The sequence below is a fragment of the Salmo salar genome, chromosome ssa12 (genome assembly GCF_905237065.1).
Source record: "Salmo salar chromosome ssa12, Ssal_v3.1, whole genome shotgun sequence".
In the NCBI taxonomy this organism is placed as follows: domain Eukaryota; kingdom Metazoa; phylum Chordata; class Actinopteri; order Salmoniformes; family Salmonidae; genus Salmo; species Salmo salar.
The window spans coordinates 41,420,024-41,438,985 of NC_059453.1; the positions used below are offsets into that span (position 1 = coordinate 41,420,024).

At 42.8% G+C, this 18,962-nt stretch overlaps 1 protein-coding gene across 12 annotated transcripts in view; it reads right to left on the bottom strand.

Moving 5' to 3' along the window:
* Positions 1-18,962, bottom strand: part of ptprt (protein tyrosine phosphatase receptor type T) — a 501,813-nt gene that overhangs the window by 198,396 nt on the left and 284,455 nt on the right. For all 12 annotated transcript variants that reach the window (XM_014131664.2, XM_045691383.1, XM_014131665.2 and 9 more), the window contains exon 8: positions 3,342-3,638. In XM_014131664.2, the coding sequence (XP_013987139.1) occupies positions 3,342-3,638 (297 nt within the window). The remainder of the gene's footprint in view (positions 1-3,341; positions 3,639-18,962) is intronic.

Consider the following 18,962-nt stretch of genomic DNA (forward strand, 5'->3'; position numbering starts at 1 on the left):
CAGTGTTACTTGCCTTCGTGACACTTGGCAGCTCTCGGCTGTGCTTCCCTTTGTAGTCTATAATAGTTTGCAAGACCTGCCACATCCAACGAGCATTGGAGCCGGTGTAGTACAATTCGAGCTTAGTCCTGTATTGACACTTTGCCTGTTAGATGGTTCGTCGGAGGGCATAGCGAGATTTCTTATTAGCTTCCGAGTCCCACTCCTTGAAAACGGCAGCTCTACCCATTAGCTCAGTGCGGATGTTGCCTGTAATCCATGGCTTCTGGTTGGGGTATGTACGTACAGTCACTGTGGGGACGATGGCATCGATGCACTTATTGATGAAATCAGTGACTGATGTGGGGTACTCCTCAATGCCATCAGAAGAATCCCGGAACATATTCCACTCTGTGCTAGCAACACAGTCCTGAAGCTTAGCATCTGCTTCATCTGACCACTTTTTTATTGACCGAGTCACTGGTGCTTCCTGCTTGAATTATTGCTTGTATGCAGGCATCAGGAGGATAGAATTATGGTCAGATTTGCCAAATGGAGGGCGAAGGAGAGCTTTGTACGCGTGAGTATCTGTGTGTGGAGTAAAGGTGGTCTAGAGTTTTTTTCCCTCTGGTTGCACATTTAACATGCTGGTAGAAATGAGGTAAAACGGATTTAAGTTTCCTTGCATTAAAGTTCCCGGCCACTAGGAGCGCCGCCTCTGCATGAGTGTTTTCCTGTTTGCATACAGCTCATTGAGTGCGGTCTTAGTGCCAGCATCGGTTTGTGGTGGTAAATAAACTACTACGAAGAATATAGATGAATACTCTCTAGCTAGGTAGATAGTGGTCTACAGCTTATCATGAGATACTCTACCTTAGGCGAGCAAAACCTAGAGATTTCCTTAGATATCGTGCACCAGCTGTTGTTTACAAATATACATAGACCGCTACCCCTTGTTTTACCAGAGGCTGCTGTTCAAATCATGTCGTCGTTCAGCCACGAATCGGTGAAACATAAGATATTACAGTTTTTTATGTCCCGTTGTTAGGATACACGTGCTTGTAGTTTGTCCACTTTATTATCGAGCGATTGTACGTTGGCCAATAGTACCAATGGCAAAGGCAGATTAGCCACTCGTCGCTGGATCCTGACAAGGCACCCGATCTCCTTCCGCAAAACCTTTCTCCTGTGAATGACGGGAATGAGGCCCTGTTCGGGTGTCTGGAGTAAATCCCTCTCGTCCGACACATTAATTAGTGTATCAATTAAGGTCTTACTATGTTTCCATCAACTTGCAGTTCTATCAAGCTTGTGCCTTTACGGCAAAGCATTGTCTGTTTGAATACATGCATGAAGCAACAACAATAATGTCAACTATCTGTAGCCATCAAGGAGGCTATTCGAAGAAGTAAGCTATCGTGATCTATTTTTAAAGGCAATAATTTGAAATAAAGACACAATATGATGCATAGAAATATCTCTCTCTCTCATTGACAAATGTGTATTTGTTTGTGTCATATTTTTGTCATGTGCAGAGATAAGGAATTTAGGCACCGTCCCCAGCCGGGCTAGTAGAAAGCAATTTATCCAAAACCATGTGATATTTCAAAAGACAACATTTTACTATCCTTGGGCTAGTATCCCTATGTGTACAGACAGCTGGTCTACAGTTAAACCCCTTGCATGTACAGTGGGGGAAAAAAGTATTTAGTCAGCCACCAATTGTGCAAGTTCTCCCACTTAAAAAGATGAGAGAGGCCTGTAATTTTCATCATAGGTACACGTCAACAATGACAGACAAAATGAGAAAAAAAATCCAGAAAATCACATTGTAGGATTTTTAATGAATTTATTTGCAAATTATGGTGGAAAATAAGTATTTGGTCAATAACAAAAGTTTATCTCAATACTTTGTTATATACCCTTTGTTGGCAATGACACAGGGCAAACGTTTTCTGTAAGTCTTCACAAGGTTTTCACACACTGTTGTTGGTATTTTGGTCCATTCCTCCATGCAGATCTCCTCTAGAGCAGTGATGTTTTGGGGCTGTCGCTGGGTAACACGGACTTTCAACTCCCTCCAAAGATTTTCTATGGGGTTGAGATCTGGAGACTGGCTAGGCCACTCCAGGACCTTGAAATGCTTCTTACGAAGCCACTCCATCATTGCCCGGGCGGTGTGTTTGGGATCATTGTCATGCTGAAAGACCCAGCCACATTTCATCTTCAATGCCCTTGCTGATGGAAGGGGGTTTTCACTCAAAATCTCACGATACATGGCCCCATTCATTCTTTCCTTTACACGGATCAGTCATCCTGGTCCCTTTGCAGAAAAACAGCCCCAAAGCATGATGTTTCCACCCCCATGCTTCACAGTAGGTATGGTGTTCTTTGGATGCAACTCAGCATTCTTTGTCCTCCAAACACGACGAGTTGAGATTTTACCAAAAAGTTCTATTTTGGTTTCATCTGACCATATGACATTCTCCCAATCCTCTTCTGGATCATCCAAATGCTCTCTAGCAAACTTCAGACGGGCCTGGACATGTACTGGCTTAAGCAGGGGGACACGTCTGGCACTGCAGGATTTGAGTCCCTGGCGGCGTAGTGTGTTACTGATGGTAGGCTTTGTTACTTTGGTCCCAGCTCTCTGCAGGTCATTCACTAGGTCCCCCCGTGTGCTTCTGGGATTTTTGCTCACCGTTCTTGTGATCATTTTGACCCCACGGGGTGAGATCTTGCGTGGAGCCCCAGATCGAGAGAGATTATCAGTGGTCTTGTATGTCTTCCATTTCCTAATAATTGCTCCCACAGTTGATTTCTTCAAACCAAGCTGCTTACCTATTGCAGATTCAGTCTTCCCAGCCTGGTGCTGGTCTACAATTTTGTTTCTGGTGTCCTTTGACAGCTCTTTGGTCTTGGCCATAGTGGAGTTTGGAGTGTGACTGTTTGAGGTTGTGGACAGGTGTCTTTTATACTGATAACAAGTTCAAACAGGTGCCATTAATACAGGGAACAAGTGGAGGACAGAGGAGCCTCTTAAAGAAGAAGTTACAGGTCTGTGAGAGCCAGAAATCTTGTTTGTAGGTGACCAAATACTTATTTTCCACCATAATTTGCAAATAAATTCATAAAAAATCCTACAATGTGATTTTCTGGATTTTCTTTTCTACTTTTGTCTGTCATAGTTGATGTGTACCTATGATGAAAATTACAGGCCTCTCTCATCTTTTTAAGTGGGAGAACTTGCACAATTGGTGGCTGACTAAATACTTTTTCCCCCACTGTATTTGAACTAGGAACAGGACAAGACAGTGGAACAAAGACAAAACCACTAAAGACACAAATACTCTGACACACACCATCCTCCTCTGTCTGCTTGACGATCTCCTCACTCTCCTTGCTTCCCTCTGGGTTGGCGAGGACCAGGCGAAGGCGTACAGTGACGAAGGGCCTCAGGCCCCGCAAGGTGAAGTGGGATGATGTCTGGATCAATTCCTCGGCGGCAAACTCCTGCTGGTTGAACACATACTGGTACTGCACTGTCAGGTTGTAGCTGTGGCAGCGTGTCACGGCGTAGCCAAATGTCTCCCACTGCAGGGTGAGCTGGCGGGCCCGAATGTCCACCACATTGACATTCTGAGGCCCGTGGACTGGGTCTGAAGGCAGAAGGAGAAAGAGAGGAAAAGGGGTTAGACTTTGTGAACATATCCTCATATCCAACCATTGGCAAATTAAGAGGAACTGACTGCCTCACTGCTTAGGGATCCCATAATTGATTGCACAGGATGAGCCGATGTTGGATGGCATTGAGTCACATGAGGAAACAAAAAACCTGAACTGCTATTCCTGTATTTTGGAGATAGTTGTTTAGCACAGTAGAGTTGTTTAGCACTTTGATCAAGTCTACCTCTTTGATAAATCTCCACTAACCCCCCCATGGATGTCCGGTGGGCTATCACAACAGTATCATCCACGTGTTGCGAGTATCATGGTTAAGTTGATATACCATGCATGAGTGAATGACAAAAGGATTGCTCAAACAAAGCCCTTTAGCCTCAAGGTCATTCTATTTCCCCTAGGTTAGCTAATAACAACATCTAAATCATACAAGATGGTGGGAGACAAAACCGCCCTTCCATTTGGGTTCTGTTTGGGTGCATCTGGGTGGGACTTGAAATTTAAACGGTTTTGTCTGATTTTACAAGATGAAAAGCCTGTACTGTAATCTGGACAAACCAAAGCTAAGTGCACAAACAACTGGCATTTGGGTGCAGAGCTCTTGAACCTTTAGAACTGGTTGTTAAGAAGCCCCTCGAATCTTATCGATGGCATCATCCAAAAAAGAATTTATGTAATTCCTGAATACTTTATTGTTTGGAGATACAGTACAATGTTTTGATGATGTCTACATTATGATATGAGTGATGTTATAATATGGGTCTGTAAAAAGGAGACCAGCAAGCTACATGTATTGCAGTTGTGGTAAACTACACAGTGATCAATATAAATACCGATAAATCTACATTTTCATCTATCACATACTACTATTCTCCACAGAACACAAAACACAGCAACTTGACGACTTTGTGTAATACAGACTTATTATGCATGCTTAGTTCAAGGCCTCACATTAGTGGAACTGATTGAGAATAATGCTGAACAACAAAGCCCAAATCCCCAGGTCTGAATGGGCCTGATTAGGGCTAATCTACGGCTAATCAGGGTTCATTTCGGAAATCAGCTCTAAGAAGATTGCTAATTTCAGTCTAGAAAATTCAATAGGGGGAACTCCCTAGGTCAGCAGACAAAAAAATAGTGACATCTGTGAAGCCTGAGTTATAACTTTGCTTTTGTCGTTAAGTCAGTGAAGGCATCTCCTGAGTTGCCCTTGATCTTGACAAATAATGACTCAGTGTTGTCATTGTTATTTATACCCTTTCTCCCCCTCTTCCTCCTCCAGCTCCTCTCAGCTATCTACCCCAAATGAAGCAGAGGGAAAGAGGGAGTGAAGGAGGGAGGGAGTAAGGGATGGAGGGATGGTAGGGGGCTAGCATTGGGCATGACTCAAGTCTCATTAATCAAGGAACATGGCGGTCGGCAGTGTTTGGCACACACTGAGAATGGGCAACTGAGAGGGTTGCTATGCCATGGGTGAGCTGATTCCACCCCAGGTAGGGAAAGGGGGATATCTAGTCATTTGAACAACTGAATGCCTTCAACTAAAATGTGTCTTCCGCATTTAACCCAACCCCTCTGAATCAGAGGTGTGCAGGGGGCTGACGTAATCGACATCCATGTCTTCAGGCGCCCGGGGAACAGTTGGTTAACTGCCTTGCTCAGGGGCAGAACGACAGATTTTTACCTTGTCAGCTCGGGGATTCAATCCAGCAACCTTTCGGTTACTGGCCCAATGCTCTAACCACTAGGCTACCTGCTATAGAAACATTAATAATCATTGATTGTGATACAGTTTTCGAAGCATATGTTGATATGCCCCTTATCTTTCATATCAGCAGAAAAAGAGTCCCGTGCGGCTCAGTTTGTAGAGCATGGTACTTGCAACACCAGGGTTGTTTTTTAAATATTTTTTTATATACTGCTCAAAAAAATAAAGAGAACACTAAAATAACACATCCTAGATCTGAATGAATTAAATAATCTTATTAAAGACTTTTTTCTTTACATAGTTGAATGTGCTGACAACAAAATCACACAAAAATAATCAATGGAAATCCAATTTATCAACCCATGGAGGACTGGATTTGGAGTCACACTCAAAATTAAAGTGGAAAACCACACTACAGGCTGATCCAACTTTGATGAAATGTCCTTAAAACAAGTCAAAATGAGGCTCAGTAGTGTGTGTGGCCTCCACGTGCCTGTATGACCTCCCTACAACACCTGGGCATGCTCCTGATGAGGTGGTGGATGGTCTCCTGAGGGATCTCCTCCCAGACCTGGACTAAAGCATCCGCCAACTCCTGGACAGTCTGTGGTGCAATGTGGTGTTGGTGGATGGAGCGAGACATGATGTCCCAGATGTGCTCAATTGGATTCAGGTCTGGGGAACGGGCAGGCCAGTCCATAGCATCAATGCCTTCCTCTTGCAGGAACTGCTGACATACTCCAGCCACATGAGGTCTAGCATTGTCTTGCATTAGGAGGAACCCAGGGCCAACCGCACCAGCATATGGTCTCACAAGGGGTCTGACGATCTCATCTCGGTACCTAATGGCAGTCAGGCTACCTCTGGCGAGCACATGGAGGGCTGTGCGGCCCCCGAAAGAAATGCCACCCCACACCATGACTGACCCACCGCCAAACCGGTCATGCTGGAGGATGTTGCAGGCAGCAGAACGTTCTCCACGGCGTCTCCAGACTCTGTTACGTCTGTCACATGTGCTCAGTGTGAATCTGCTGTCATCTGTGAAGAGCACAGGGCGCCAGTGGCGAATTTGCCAATCTTGGTGTTCTCTGGCAAATGCCAAACGTCCTGCACGGTGTTGGGCTGTAAGCACAACCCCCACCTGTGGACGTCGGGCCCTCATACCACCTGAGTCTGTTTCTGACCGTTTGAGCAGAAACATGCACATTTGTGGCCTGCTGGAGGTCATTTTTCAGGGCTTTGGCAGTGCTCCTCCTGCTCCTCCTTGAACAAAGGCGGAGGTAGCGGTCCTGCTGCTGGGTTGTTGCCCTCCTACGGCCTCCTCCACGTCTCCTGATGTACTGGCCTGTCTCCTGGTAGCGCCTCCATGCTCTGGACACTACGCTGACAGACACAGCAAACCTTCTTGCCACAGCTTGCATTGATGTGCCATCCTGGATGAGCTGCACTACCTGAGCCACTTGTGTGGGTTGTAGACTCCGTCTCATGCTACCACAAGAGTGAAAGCACCACCAGCATTCAAAAGTGACCAAAACATCACCAAGGAAGCATAGGAACTGGTCTGTGGTCACCACCTGCAGAACCACTCCTTTATTGGGGGTGTCTTGCTAATTGCCTATAATTTCCACCTGTTGTCTATTCCATTTGCACAACAGCATGTGAAAATTATTGTCAATCAGTGTTGCTTCCTAAGTGGACAGTTTGATTTCACAGAAGTGTGATTGACTTGGAGTTACATTGTGTTGTTTAAGTGTTCCCTTTATTTTTTTGAGCAGTGTATATATGTTTTTTAAACCTTTATTTTACTAGGCAAGTCAGTTAAGAACAAATTCTTATTTTCAATGATGGCCTAGGAACAGTGGGTTAACTGTCTTGTTCAGGGGCAGAATGACAGATTTTTACCTTGTCAGCACGGGGCTTCGATCTAGCAACCTTTCGGTTCCTAGTCCCAACGCTCTAACCACTAGGCTACCTGCCGCCCCATGGGGGACCAGTTTGATACACACTGGGGACCAGTACAAAAAATGTATTGTCTGCTAAATGACAAAAATGTGTGTATATATATATATATATATATATATATATATATATACAGTGCCATCGGAAAGTATTCAGACCCCTTCCCTTTTTCAAAATGTTCTTACGTTACAGCCTTATTCTAAAATTAATAAAAAATCTACATAGTAATCTACACAAAATACCCCATAATAACATAACAAAAACAGGTTTGTAGAGTTTTTTGCTAATTCATAAAATAAAATAAAAAAACATAAATAAGTTATTTACATAAGTATTCAGCCCCTTTGCGTCCTGTTTCCATTGATCACCCTTGAGATGTTTCTACAACTATATTGGAGTCCACCTGTGGTAAATTCAATTGATTGGACATGATTTGGAAAGGCACACACCTGTCTATATAAGGTCCCACAGTTGACAGTGCATGTCAGAGCAAAAACCAAGCCATGAGGTTGAAGGAATCGTCTGTAGAGCTCCGAGACAGGATTGTGTCGAGGCCCCGATCTGGGGAAGGGTACCCCCAAAAAATGATCTTGTCTGATGAAACCAAGATTGAACTCTTTGGCCTGAATGCCAAGCGTCACGTCTGGAGGAAACCTGGCACTATCCCTACGGTGAAGCAAGGTGGTGGCAGCGCTCCTCCAGAACGCTCAGGACATCAGACTGGGGCAAAGGTTCACCTTCCAACAGGACAATGACCCTAAGCACACAGACAAGACAATGCAGGAGTGGCTTTAGGACAAGTCTCTGAATGTCCTTGAGTGGTCCAGTCAGAGCCCGGACTTGACCCTGATCAAACATCTCTGGAGAGACCTGAAAATAGTTGTGCAGCAACGCTCCCCATCCAACCTGACTTGAGAGGATATGCAAAGAAAAATCTGAGAAACTCCCCAAATACAGGTGTGTCAAGCTTGTATCATCATATCCAAGATGACTTGATGCTGTAATCGCTGCCAAAGGTGCTTCAACAAAGTACTGAGTAAAGGTTTTTTCCATTTTCCATTTTGAATAAATTTGCAAAAATTTCCCCAAAACAGTTTATTGCTTTGTCATTATGGGGTATTGTGTGTAGATTGATGAGGGGAAAAAACGATTTCATACATTTTATAATAAGGCTATAACCTAACAAAATATGGAAAAAGTCAAAGGGTCTGAATACTTCCCGAAGGAACTGTATATATAAAGGTGTGTAGTAATTAAACTTTTTTTGTTTGTTTCCAAAACCTTACCGCAAGTAATGTATGTCAATGTTTAGAGCAAGCGGCGGGGCTCTTAACAAAAGTTCCCCGGGAAGAAGATACCTTCATCAATAGGCGCTAAGCTAGTTAGCGTCTATGAATGGGCTAGACCCTGTCATAGCCTACCAACAGGACCCAGAGTTTTACCTGACCAGGTCATGAGATCAGGAAAAACTCCAGGCCCCAGAAAAGACAAGCACAAATTTTGCCACACCACTTTTTAACCCCTCTGATTCGCAATATCTACATTCTACAGTCTAACAGTGCAATCTAAAACATTTTTTTACATCATGATTATGAAGGGGATATGAATGCTCCATAATGGTCTCAGTGCCCCTAGGATTCAGTACCAAAAGCCTCCTAAAGACAAGATAAGCCCCCCCAGAGATACGTGACTTAAGCAAATTGGATTAACACGACTGCAAGCAGATGTTCCAGAGACTCTTTTTTTATTTGTTTTTAATTACTCCCGTCATGTTTGAAAAGCGACTCCAAAGTTGGAGGGAAAACTGCATGTTTTAATTTAGCAAAATTGTATCTGCATGAGAGAGTTGTATCTGCATAGAAGCTCCCTCCATTTTTCTTCAAACTGATAAAGAATATGCAGAGATTCACAAATGATTTGATAACTAAGCTTTATATACAAAATCCAAGTTGGATATTGCAATAGAGATGAACACAAAGTTCAGGGCCTTTTAGGGTGAAACTTAAGAAAGAAAGGAGATGCGTGGATCGAAACTTTCCAAAATGTCACAACATCGGTTTAGCTTGACACAGACTTGGAACTACCTGCTGCTCCTTTGTTATTGGATAGGGTGGTTGTTTTGTTCATTTGCTAAATGGCGTTATTGACCTCCATCTTCCTCAAGGGGACTCTGGTCCATAGAACGGTGTAGAAAGATGTTGATGCAATTTCTTTGAAGCCCATTGAATCCCTCACTGTCTATCGTCCCTATTGTTTTTTTTAACCTTTATTTAACTAGGCAAGTCAGTTAAGAACGAATTCTTATCTTCAATGACACCCTAGGAACTGTGTTATTAACTGCCATGTTCAGGGGCAGAACGACAGATTTTTACCTTGTCAGCTCGGGGATTCGATCTTGCAACCTTTCGATTGCTAGTCCAACGCTCTAAACACTAGACTACCTGCCGCCCCTATAATCACCAAGGCCTAGAAAATTCCCCTCTACTTCACGACAGCCATTGTACCCTGCAAGTACTACAATGTCCAGCAATTCCCACTCACAATTGTCATACAAAAAACACGGATACAGTGGTGGGACGTTGTCCATCTTTGTTTGAAAGACCGAGAGATTGTGATGCCTTCTAGCTGTGTGTAAGTGTAACTGAGGGTACAGTCAGGATGAGGTCGAATGGTGTTTAAGTGTGTAGGACAGGTGAAAGCGGAAGGCCGATGGAATCCGATGTTTTCATGTCGTTTCAGTGAGAGGTATTAACAGGGGTAGCAATCTTGGTGCAATAGAAGAACACACAAGTTCACTAGGTTTTCCAATGGAGCATGGGACCTGGATTTGTTTGAGTTCCTTTGAGTCATTTTACAGAGTAGACTACAGTACATGTTCTTAACAACTCAATATATCTCTGTAGCCTACACTTTCATCAAACCTAATATTGAATTGTGTGGGTCTATCCATGAGTGCACAGGGCATGCAGGAAAAATCCAGCCCCACTTTATATAAGGAATCACAAATGAGTTGTCCGACCTTCAGTACAAAAGCCCTGCACTTCCGCCCAATGGCAAAAAGCATCCTGTTCACATCCTGTGACATTCTAAACCCCCATCATTTGAAGTTTGCTATCTCAGTTTAATGAGGGATTCTGGAGTGCAACTCAAACACACACACGCACACAAAAATATATACACACACGCACACCCCTGGTGGTTTGTGAGAGCTGGAGAGGCAGAAAACTTCCTGACTGCTAAAGTCCTGGTGTTGGCTGGTCTTTCCATTTCCCGGGCCACAGGTCACCCTTTAAAGCAGAGAGCAATTAGGGAGGAAGAGTGGTGGAGCGGAACCGAGTACAACTGTTACCTTAATTACCTGGGCTCTGCCCGTGTGGCTCCCCGCCACTCTCTCACTACTCCAACAGGCTCCTTTACAGCCCTTCCAATAAATATACCCATTGATTAATTTGCCTGAACCTGAGGTTTAAATTGCATTCATGTCTGAGGCATGTATCTGTGTAGAGCTAAGATTATGTAAAAACTTGATTGAGACTAATCAAAAGTGCAGTTTTATTGAGATTCCAAGATAATAAAATATTGTAGAGGCAATCTGCAGTTCAAACAACAGCAACGCGAACACCCCGCCACCTTTGCGGCTAGAGAAATGTAACCACCCTAAAGTGAAAACAATGGGGCTATGGATGCAAGGACTGACCATCCATGAGATCAAAATGATACAGTGTTTGTTTACAATCACATTGTTTACACACAAATGAGCAAAACAAGCTTATATTTTGGGTTCTGATGAGGTCTGACAGTTGAACTTAGCTAATGAGGCATTTATAAGTTATATGTGTTAATAATCAATGGCTATATGTCCTTAATTGAAAGTTAAAAACTACGTAGCAATCACAGATTTCCCCTTTAAAAGGTGAGGGCTACTGTATATATTATTAAAGCTCTTTGCATCCCTCTTATGCTATATATTGGCAAAATGTGGTCTCACATTGTTCTCAAGGCTGGATTCCTGTTAAGCATTGCTAAAGTGCACCGCTCTATTCAGTCGCCGCTCAATAGCCCTCAACCGCTCTCCAATTTCACCCACTCGCCAAAAGCCCCTTGCCATTTTATCAGAGCCTTACAGCATGCAGCATGAGCCCATTCAATTCCTTCCCAAGTGTGCGGCACCACCTCCATTTGGTAGACGAGAGACGTGGAAACAGGGATAGGGGCATTCAGCCAACCGAAACAAGCGGAAGAGTATGATAATACACTGAACAAAAATATAAACGCAACACGTAACAATTTCAAAGATTTGACTTTGAGTTACAGTTCATATAAGGAAATCGGGCAATTTAAATAAATTCATTAGGCCCTAATCTATGGATTTCTAATGACTGGGAATACAGGTATGCATCTGTTGGTCACAAATACTTTTAAAAAAAGTAGGGGCGTGGATCAGAAACCAGTCAGTATCGGGCGTGACAACCATTGCCTCATGCAGTGCAACACATCTCCTCATGCAGTGCAACACATCTCCTAGAGTTGATCAAGCTGTTGATTGTGGCTTGTGAAATGTTTTCCCACTCCTCTTCGATGGCTGTGCAAAGTTTGTTGGATATTGGCGGGAACTGGAACACGCTGTTGTACACGTTCATCCAGAGCATCCCAAACATGCTCAATGGGTGACATGTCTGGTGAGTATGCATTTTCAGCTTCCTTGTGTAGAGATCCTTGCGACATAGGGCCGTGCATTATCATGCTGAAACATGAGGTGATGGAGGTGGATAAATGGCACGACAATGGGCCTCAGGATCTCGTCAAGGTATCTCTGTGCATTCAAATTGCTATTGATAAAATGTAATTGTGTTTGTTGTCTGTAGCTTATGACTGCCCATACCATGTGGCACTCTGTTCACAACGATGACATCAGCAAACTGCTAGTCCCCACACAACGCCATGCATGTGGTCTGCGGTTGTGAGGCCGGTTGGACGTACTGCCACATTTTTTTTAAAACAACTGAGGCGGCTTATGGTAGAGAAATCAAAATTAAACTCTCTGGCAACAACTCTGGTGGACATTCCTGCTGTCAGCATGCCTATTGCATGCTCCCTCAAAACTTGAGACATCTGTGGCATTGTGTTGTGCGACAAAATGCACAGCACAAAGTGCACCTATGTAATGATCATGCTGTTTAATCAGCTTCTTGATATGCCACACCTGTCAGGTGGATGGATTATATTGGCAAATGAGAAATACTCACTTACAGGGATGTAAACAAATTTGTGCACACAATTTTAGAGAAAGAAGCTTTTTGTACGTATGTAACATTTCTGGGATCTTTTATTTCAGCTCATGAAACGAGACCAACACTATCTGTTGCATTTATATTTTTGTTCAGTGCATAACAAACAAATACAAAACCAGAAACGGTGTGTATTCTTCTTCCAAAATGAATAACTTGAAAACAAAAGAATGGTGGTGGTGGGGAGAGAGAGAGAGAAAAGCAATCTAAATTGTGGTGAGAACAGAGTGTAGACTGATGGCACCGAGACTACACAGCTAGCATCGTATCTCCTCAACACCATTAGCACCTTCACCAGCACCGCCTGCCACCCACCTCTTCCCCAAAAGGGTCTGTATCGAGAGATCCTTCTGGTTATTATTACGCTCTCCCTACAGTGGAGTTGGTGAGCTGAGAAAGCAATCATCCTTCCCCCTCAGAATGAATCAAACCGGCACTCATTCCAATAATTTAGGCTCACTGGAAGAAAATATCTTACTCCACTCGCTGCTTCCCCCGGTAATGAGTTCTCACAATGAGGATCAAGATACATCAAATGCCCACAGATAGATTCTCAGGTACACTCACTCTCTCAGTCAGAGCATGGGGGAACAAATGTGTATATTTATGAACCTGGGAAGACTTGTACATTAGTATACCCTGTGTGCCCACTGCCCTTGTAAGCCAATCTGTTGCTGGAAGGAGTAGATGCTGGGTCCTAGATGGCGATGCTTGGCGAGGCTCTGTAGAAAGTAGTCTTTATTTTGGAAATGAGGTGAAAACACTGGTTCAAAGAGATGGAGCAGACCTGTGGCCTGTGTTGTGTTACATCTGAACCTATACCTGAAACTATGTCTGAAAGCACTGTACATCAAAGCTCAAACAAGACACACTACAGACAGTGTCTGATATTGAGGAAATAGGGAGTGACTTCCTTTTGTCTGCAATTCAATGCGGACACCGGCTCGTCAAATATTTCATTCCGAAATCATTGGCATTAATATGGAGTTGGTCCCCCCTTTGCTGCTCTAACAGCCTCCACACTTCTGGAATGGCTTTCCACTAGATGTTGGAACATTGCTGCGGGGACTTGCTTCCATTCAGCCACAAGAGCATTAGTGAGGTCAGGGCACTGATGTTGGGTGATTAGGCCTGGCTCACAGTCGGCATTCCAATTCATCCCACAGGTGTTCAATAGGGTGGAGGTCAGGGCTCTGTGCAGGCAAGTCAAGTTCTTCCACACCAATCTCGACAAATCATTTCTGCATGGACCTCACTTTGTGCAAGGGGGAATTGTCATAACAGAAAGGGCCTTCTCCAAACTGTTGCCACAAAGTTGGAAGCACAGAATCGTCTAGGATGTCATTGTATAATGTAGCCCCTTCAGTGGAACTAAGCCTGAACCATGAAAAACAGCTCCAGACCATTATTTCCTTGTCCACTAAATTTTACATTTGTCCCTATGCATTCGGGCAGGTAGCGTTCTCCTGGTATCCACCAAACCTAGATTTGTCCAGCGTGATTCATCACTCCAGAGAACGCATTTCCACTGATCCAGAGGCCAATCGTGGCGAGCTTTACACAATTCCAGCCAACGCTTGGCATTGCACATGGTGATCTTAGGGTTGAGCGCAGCTGCCCGGCCATGGAAACCCATTTCATGAAGCTCCTGACGAACAGTTCTTGTTCTGAAGTTGCTTTCAGAGGCAGTTTGGAACTATGTAGTGAGTGTTTCAACCGAGGACACTCGGTGGTCCCATTCTGTGGGCTTGTTTGGCCTACCACTTCGCAGCTGAGCCGTTGTTACTCCTACACGTTTCCAGCAAATACAACTGACCGGGGAAGCTCTAGCAGGGCAGAAATTTTACGAACTGACTTGTTGGAAAGGTGGCATCCTATAACGGTAGCAAGTTGAAAGTCACTGAGTTCTTCAGTAAGGCCATTCAACTGCCAAAGTTTGTCTATGGAGATTGTATGGCTGTGTGCTAGATTTTATGCACCTTTCAGCAATGGGTGTGGCTGAAATAGCCGAATCCATTCATTTGAAGAAATGTCCATATACTTTTGTGTATATAGTATATGTACAGTACCAATCAAAAGTTTGGACACACCTACTTATTCAAGGATTTTTCTTTATTTTTACTATTTTATACATTATAGAATAATAGTTAAGACATCAAAACAATGAAATAACACATATTGTGACGTGGTGAGGTCAGACCCAGGTGCAGAGAAGAGACCAGATGAGGAATAAGTGGTTAGGGATAAATATAAATACTTTACTTATGAACAGTAGCCACAGGATAACAGTAAACAGCAAAAAAAAAGTCTCAAACTCAATCAGGAAACAAACACACACGGTAAAACAATTCAAGCTTCTGCAAAGGACACCAGAAAACACACCTCTTTTAACAGGGAAATCATAATAACAGGACAACCTGAGTGTCATCAATGTCTCTAGGACGGTCTCTGCCACCCTCTGGTGACAGGTGGAACCATGACACATATGGAATCATGTAGTAACCAAAAAAGTGTTAAACAAATCAAAATATTGTTTATATTTGAGAGTCTTCAAAGTAGCCACCCTTTGCCTTGATGAAAGCTTTGCACACCCTTGGTATTCTCTCAACAAGCATCATGAGGTAGTCACCTGAAATGTGTGTGCCTTGTTAAAAGTTAATTAGTGGAATTTCTTTCCTTCTCAATGCGTTTGAGCCAATCAGTTGTATTGTGACATGGTAGGGGTGGTATACAGAAGATAGCCCTATTTGGTAAAAGACCAAGTCCATATTATGGCAAGAACAGCTCAAATAAGCAAAGAGAAATTACAGTCCATCATTACTTTAAGACATGAAGGTCAGTCAATGTGGAACATTTCAAGAACTTTGAAAGTTTCTTCAAGTGCTGTCGCAAAAACAATCAAGAGCTATGATGAAACTGGCTCACATGAGGATAGCCACAGGAAAGGAAGACCCAGAGATAACTCTGCTGCAGAGGATAAGTTAATTCGAGTTACCAGCCTCAGAAAATGCAGCCCAAATAAATGCTTCACAGAGTTCAATTAACAGACACATCTCAACATCAACTGTTCAGAGGAGACTGCGTGAATCAGGTCTTCATGGTCAAATTGCTGCAAAGAAACCATTACTAAAGGACACCAATAAGACAAAGAAACACAAGCAATGGACATTAGACCGGTGGAAGTCTGTCCTTTGGTCTGATGAGTACAAATTTGAGATTTTTGGTTCCAACCGCCGTGTTTTTGTGAGACGCAGAGTATGTGAAAGGATGATCTGTGCATGTTTAGTTCCCACTGTGAAACATGGAGAAGGAGGTGTGATGGTGTGGGGGTGCTTTGCTGGTGACACTGGAGAGTGATTGAGGAGGAGAGTGATTGAGTGCTGGAGAGTGATTGAGTGCTGCATCAGATGACCTGGCCTCCACAATCACCCGACAACCCAATTGAGATGGTTTAACATGAGTTAACATGAGGGAAAAGCAGCCAACAAGTACTCAACATAAATAAGGGATTTCCTCATCGTCTGATTCAGAGTCAGAGAGAGTCAGCATGGCACGATCGTCCTCCAGAAAATAGTCCATCACAACTTCTTCCCACTGACCTTTGTCGATAGCGCTAGATAAATTCAGGGCATCAATGTTATTGAGAGCAGTAGCAACATCTCCATGCCTAACGTTATATCTTTCAAAAAAACTGCAGTAGAAAGGATTATCTATGCATTACGTGCAGCTCATTTTATAGACACAAGATGCTACACTGCAGACCATTCCAAACTCATCTCTCGTCATTTCCAGCCAATCATGGCTAGCAGGAAGGTTGTTTACTTGTTCTGTGGTTAAACCAACTGGGCTCGTAATTTAACAATTTTATTCGTATTTACAGATAACATACAAGTTTGATATTTAGGCACATGAAAGTTCACATGTTCGAGAAGGTATTTCTGCCAGAAAAATGCTTTTTGATTAAAAAAACGAACTGAAGAGTCCAGTTCTCTTGCCTACCACTGAACGAATTTCCCTCATTAAAATGCAAATCATTTTTGTAACATTTTTGTCATGCGTTTTTCTGGATTTTTTTGTTGTTATTCTGTCTTTCATTGTTCAAATAAACCTACCATTAAAATTATAGACTGATCATTTCTTTGTCAGCGGGCAAACGTACAAAATCAGCAGGGGATCAAATACTTTTTTCCCTCACTGTACAATATCAAGAGAAAGTTGTAATGTTCACTCACCGTTATACTGCTTGCAAATGTAATGTTTTAGAAACATTATGGAACCAACTTACAGATCATATTTGCACTTCTCCACAGAACAAAGCGACAGGATGCAATTTATAACCCCCAACCCTAGCCTGTGGTTGACCAATTAGAATTCCTTGCTGTAAAATTGGGCCAATGGCCAAATAACAAGAATCCTGTTTCAGGCTCAATGTATAGACGATTCCGACCAATGAGATCTTGTAGCTATGAGTCCAGGACTGAAACCCCTACACAGATTCTAACCAGATGTTGAACTGAAAAACAACTATTTCCATTGATCGTTAATTCACTATTGATCTCCAGTCCTCTACGTTGTGTCTTATCTTCAAATATTTGGTACTGTGTGCACACGTAGACCTAAATGTCTTTACGCATAACATTTGCACGTCTATACAAAATCTTAGGCTCCTGTCGTTTGTATCGTTGCCTATGTGTGAGGCAGATAAAAAAAAAATATTTTGACATTGATATGTTATTATTGGAGGAATTAATAGTTTTGAGGAGTGTGCCTTTGGTAATCAAACTAGGTCGCTCTTTGAAAATGGGGGATGGATAGCCTACTCGAAACAAGCGAAACGCAGGTATGTGAATTGTGAATAATGAAAAAGGCAAAATATTTCTAAGCACTCTCAGTAGACCATTTAAAACCCATAGGCTAATTTTGGCTTATGGCCTGGATAAAAATGTACACCTATGCGATGCTGCTAAACCAGCCTTGATTAACTGAGAGAACCTCTATTCTGAACTTTTTCTTGATGCAGGTGGATTATTTGATAGGGTTAAAGGTCAACATAAGCCCCCAGTGAAATTACCTGTCACTCCTGAGCACTCCTTCTTCAGGTTCTCCTTCTCGCCCTTCTCTGTCTCAGAAGTGCGTAGAGCCCCGAAAGCAATTGATGTCAAAAACATTGCCTGGCCCTGATTATCTAGACCCGCGCCTACTACTATTAGCTGCAGACATCATTCCTCCCCTTTAACATTAATCTTTAACCTCACCATAGAATGTAATGAAATCCCCAAGTGGTGGAAATCAGCATTGTCCTTTTGAAAGGAGGTTATCCCACACTACCGAACAACTATCGGCCCACATCAAAATGGTCTATTCTGGCAAAGGTACTGGAGTCCCTAGTCAATAAGCAGTTTAACACCTACCTCCAGGAAACCAATATTTTCAGTGGTATTCAATCCGGTTTCAGGTCTAGCCACAGCACTAAACTTTGACAAACTTTTGAATGATATTTGCTGTGCCCTGGATAAGAAGCTGCATTGTGTATCTGTATTCATAGACTTGTCAAAGACGTTTGACACTGAGGACCATACTTTCTTTGTGCAGAGATCGAAGTGTATTGGGATTACTGGTCATGCTCTGGGGTGGTTTGTGAACTACCTGTCAAATCGAACCCAGTGTGTTAAGGTAGATGGTTGTAAGTCGGACACCGTAGAGTTGTGCTCGGGTCTGCCTCAAGGATCAATTTTAGGTCCCCTGGTTTTTATTATGTATATCAACAACATTGGGAGACATATTGAGACAGCTAATGTACATGTTTATGCGGATGACACTGTTATCTAGTGGCAGCAGTTTGACTTTTGAAAAAGCTAAAACATCATTCAACATAATCTGTATGATTGAAGCTGATGATTGTTCTGAATTCCTCTAAAACCAAAATGCATGGTCTTTTCCAATACTAAACACTTGTCCAATACTAAACACACTAAACCCTACATTTCCTACCTTGGAAGGACTTTCTATAGATCAGGTCAAAACATAAAAAATAATTGAGTTTCACCCTTCATGTAGACAACCTTTTCATGAAACTCAATCATTTCGCTACACCTGCAATAACATCTGCTAAACACGTGTAAGTGACAAATAAAATATTATTCGATTTTTGTATTGGGTTTTATTACCGGCACAACTCGTTTTTCCTTTGCCGGCAGAAAATTGTTGATTTGTTGTACTTTTCTCTCTGTGTTGCATTATAGTGAAACTATGAAAACTATATTAAAAAAAATAAACGCAACATGCAAGGATTTCAAAGATATTACTGAGTTACAGTTCATAGAAGGAAATCAGTCAATTTAAATGAT